Consider the following 2,755-nt stretch of genomic DNA (forward strand, 5'->3'; position numbering starts at 1 on the left):
ATGAGTTACTCTGGACGTGTTCTCTTCACTGGCAATGACCTGCGACACCTTGCAATCGCGTTCATGCGCGGTGCCCAGCTTCACGACATCGTGAGCACCTAACAGTACGTGAGTGCACAACCACGCTCTTTACGAACCACACAGCGTCTATTTCACCGTCCAGCAGGAGCACAGGACGCTCCTTGGGGGGACACGCGCGTTGTCACGTCCGAGTCAAGATTGGTAAGGTTCGATTAGTTCGAGTATCATGAACCTTACATTATCCTGACACGCTGTTTAACTACTATACTATACAGGTCTCACCTGCAACTTGAAGGCAAAAACCAGCAATACTCGCTGGGAAGCGAGGCCGGGGAGATAGGGATCATCGACGCGCGAATACACGAGTCTGGTCTCGTTGCGTTGACAGGGTCGTTGACGTTCTTGGAGGTGAAGGAGTGGTCAGGAGGCAAGCCACTCACGCTGGCCAACCCAGGTGCGTACATTCGTTCAATGCTGCCATCTCCATGAGCGCATACAAGCCATGGCGCAGGCTTGTCGCAACCTCCCCAGTCATGGGTCGTCATCCCTCCCGACGAAACTATCTCGCGACATGTCGAACTCCTGCTTTCTGTGGAGACGACGATATACGGGGTCGACAACCTCTAGAGCCTCGACCAGCGTATATCCCGCGGACCCTTCACCCATATGTCTCCCTCCCCGAATGGCAAGTCGCTCGCTCTTCTCATCTTTTCTGGACTCCTTTGGGTCGTGTCGACGAACCTCCAGCGCAGCTTGGCCAAATCCGACACGAGTGCGGTGGCAGGCGCCTCGGGGGACATGCCTCAAGTGGAGCGGGAACGAAGCAGTGACGGTGACTTGGCCCAATCTTGTAGTGCTGGTAGGACCCTTTGGGGACACTTTGCAGTACGTCCACCATCTCCCTGTGTCATTTCGAATCACCCGCCATATGTATGCGCACACGTGTCTAGGTACTTCTACTGTGGGTCGACATTCGCCGTAACAGAGCCGGACGGTATCCGTATCGTCAGTCCAGACACCTGTGATGTCGTTCAAAAGGTGCCCGGTACGTCCCACAAACGCGCTTTCTTTGACCCCTCCATTTATATTGCGATGCAGCGTCCTCAGTGTCGGTCTTCCGTTCCGGCTAGACATCACCCTCTGCTTTCCTTTTCGACGCTTGGAAGAACTTTTCAAGGCGGTCGCTAAAGGCAGACGAAAGTATTCGCAGCATATGTCCAGAGCTCGCAGAAGCAGTAGACGAATGCATCGACGCAGCTGCGCGGGAGTGGGAGCCCTTCTGGCAACGGCGGTTGCTGAACGTACACTCTACCCTATGCCCTCCCGATGTCCCTGACTTCGTACGTTCATCCAGGCCGCGAAGTTCGGTCGATCCTTCCTTGACTTCTACGATCCCACAGACTTTATCCAAGTCGGGCAACTGCTCAAGGTCCTCAACGCCGTGTGCTTCTACGAGATCGGCATCCCGCTCTCCCATATGCAATACACGCAGCTCTCGCCCTCGCACCTCATCTCCCGTCTCCTGGCGCGGAACCTCCACCCCCTCGCGCTCCGCATCTCGTCCTACCTCGCTCTGCCGCCCTGACGCAGTGCTCAAGCATTGGGCGTGCACGAAGATCCTCCGTTCAAAGCCGCAGACGACTGGTACGGGCAAGAATGCGGACCTCGAGTCGGGTGATGAGGCGCTGTCGTGGGTCATCGTCGAGAAGTTTGAGACGCTCGGCAGAGGGAGTAGTGGGGTGAGCTATGCGGATATCGCGAAAAGGGCGTGGGAGGTGGGAGGACGGTGCTGGCGACGAAGCTGCTGGACTACGAGATGAAGGCGTCGGACCAGGTCCCGCTGCTGCTGTTATCTCCCACCTGAGGGTGATGGAGGGTGATGGATTGCACTTCGGCGGGCTTGCTCGAGGACATCAAGATAGCTGTACTATAGTCTTGAAAAAGTAGGCCGATGACAGTAAGCGTGCATGGCGGCGTACCGGTTCATGATACTGAAGTCTACTGTGAGTGACTGACAGGCATCGAACACCAGTGGATCACAATGTACTTGAGCTTCCCATACAATGACATTTGACGACATCCAACAACATCCGCTGGCTGTCCTTGGAATCCAATGTCAGAGACTGGTATTCATCGCAGCCCGACGAAGTCCGGCAGCATCCGTCGAAGTCCGTCCATCTCCGACGCTGTCCACCGGAATCTGCTGGAATCCGACGCTGTCCATCGGAATCCACTGACCTTTCCAGTTCCGAGCATACTACTGCGTACTCGAGCTTCCAACTTTCCCTCGTTCGCTAATATACCATCCGGCCACGACACAGTCCGAGACAGATGACTTCGCCGACCCGACGGCGCTCCTCGGCTCGGAAGGCGACAAGGAGCTCGCGCGCGCGACAAAGCAGATGGGCCCGAAGTGGGTCAGCTCTGTGCGTAGCACCTTGTTTTATTCCAGTCTCTCTTCCTCGCACAATGTATGATGACTATACTGACAAGTGGAGGGCACATGCATGTAGCTCAAGAAGCGCCTCCTGGACCGCGCGGTAGCGTTCGACATGACGTTGGAGAACGATGGCTCGGACATCGAGGGTATGTATTGTCCGAGGTGTAGAGATGGTGAGGCTTTCCGGTCTCTATCATGGGTTTCTTGGCTGTTGAACGGGCGCGATGTCGTAGTGTCCATGGAGAGCACTAGCCGTGTTCTGTCGTGCGGACATGAGATATGCGAAAGGTGTGA

General features: G+C 55.9%; 1 protein-coding gene across 1 annotated transcript; it reads left to right on the top strand.

Moving 5' to 3' along the window:
* Window positions 1-1,997, top strand: DICSQDRAFT_184265 (uncharacterized protein; the record flags this gene model as incomplete). The annotated part of the gene is made up of 7 exons (XM_007371604.1): window positions 1-90; window positions 164-222; window positions 297-475; window positions 533-906; window positions 972-1,066; window positions 1,120-1,361; window positions 1,422-1,997. The coding sequence occupies 4 exons, from the start codon at window positions 1-3 to the stop codon at window positions 646-648; spliced, it is 444 nt and encodes a 147-aa protein (XP_007371666.1). The 3' UTR covers window positions 649-906; window positions 972-1,066; window positions 1,120-1,361; window positions 1,422-1,997.
* Between the last annotated feature and the right edge of the window lie 758 nt (window positions 1,998-2,755).

Source organism: Dichomitus squalens, assembly GCF_000275845.1.
Source record: "Dichomitus squalens LYAD-421 SS1 unplaced genomic scaffold DICSQscaffold_132, whole genome shotgun sequence".
Taxonomy (NCBI): domain Eukaryota; kingdom Fungi; phylum Basidiomycota; class Agaricomycetes; order Polyporales; family Polyporaceae; genus Dichomitus; species Dichomitus squalens.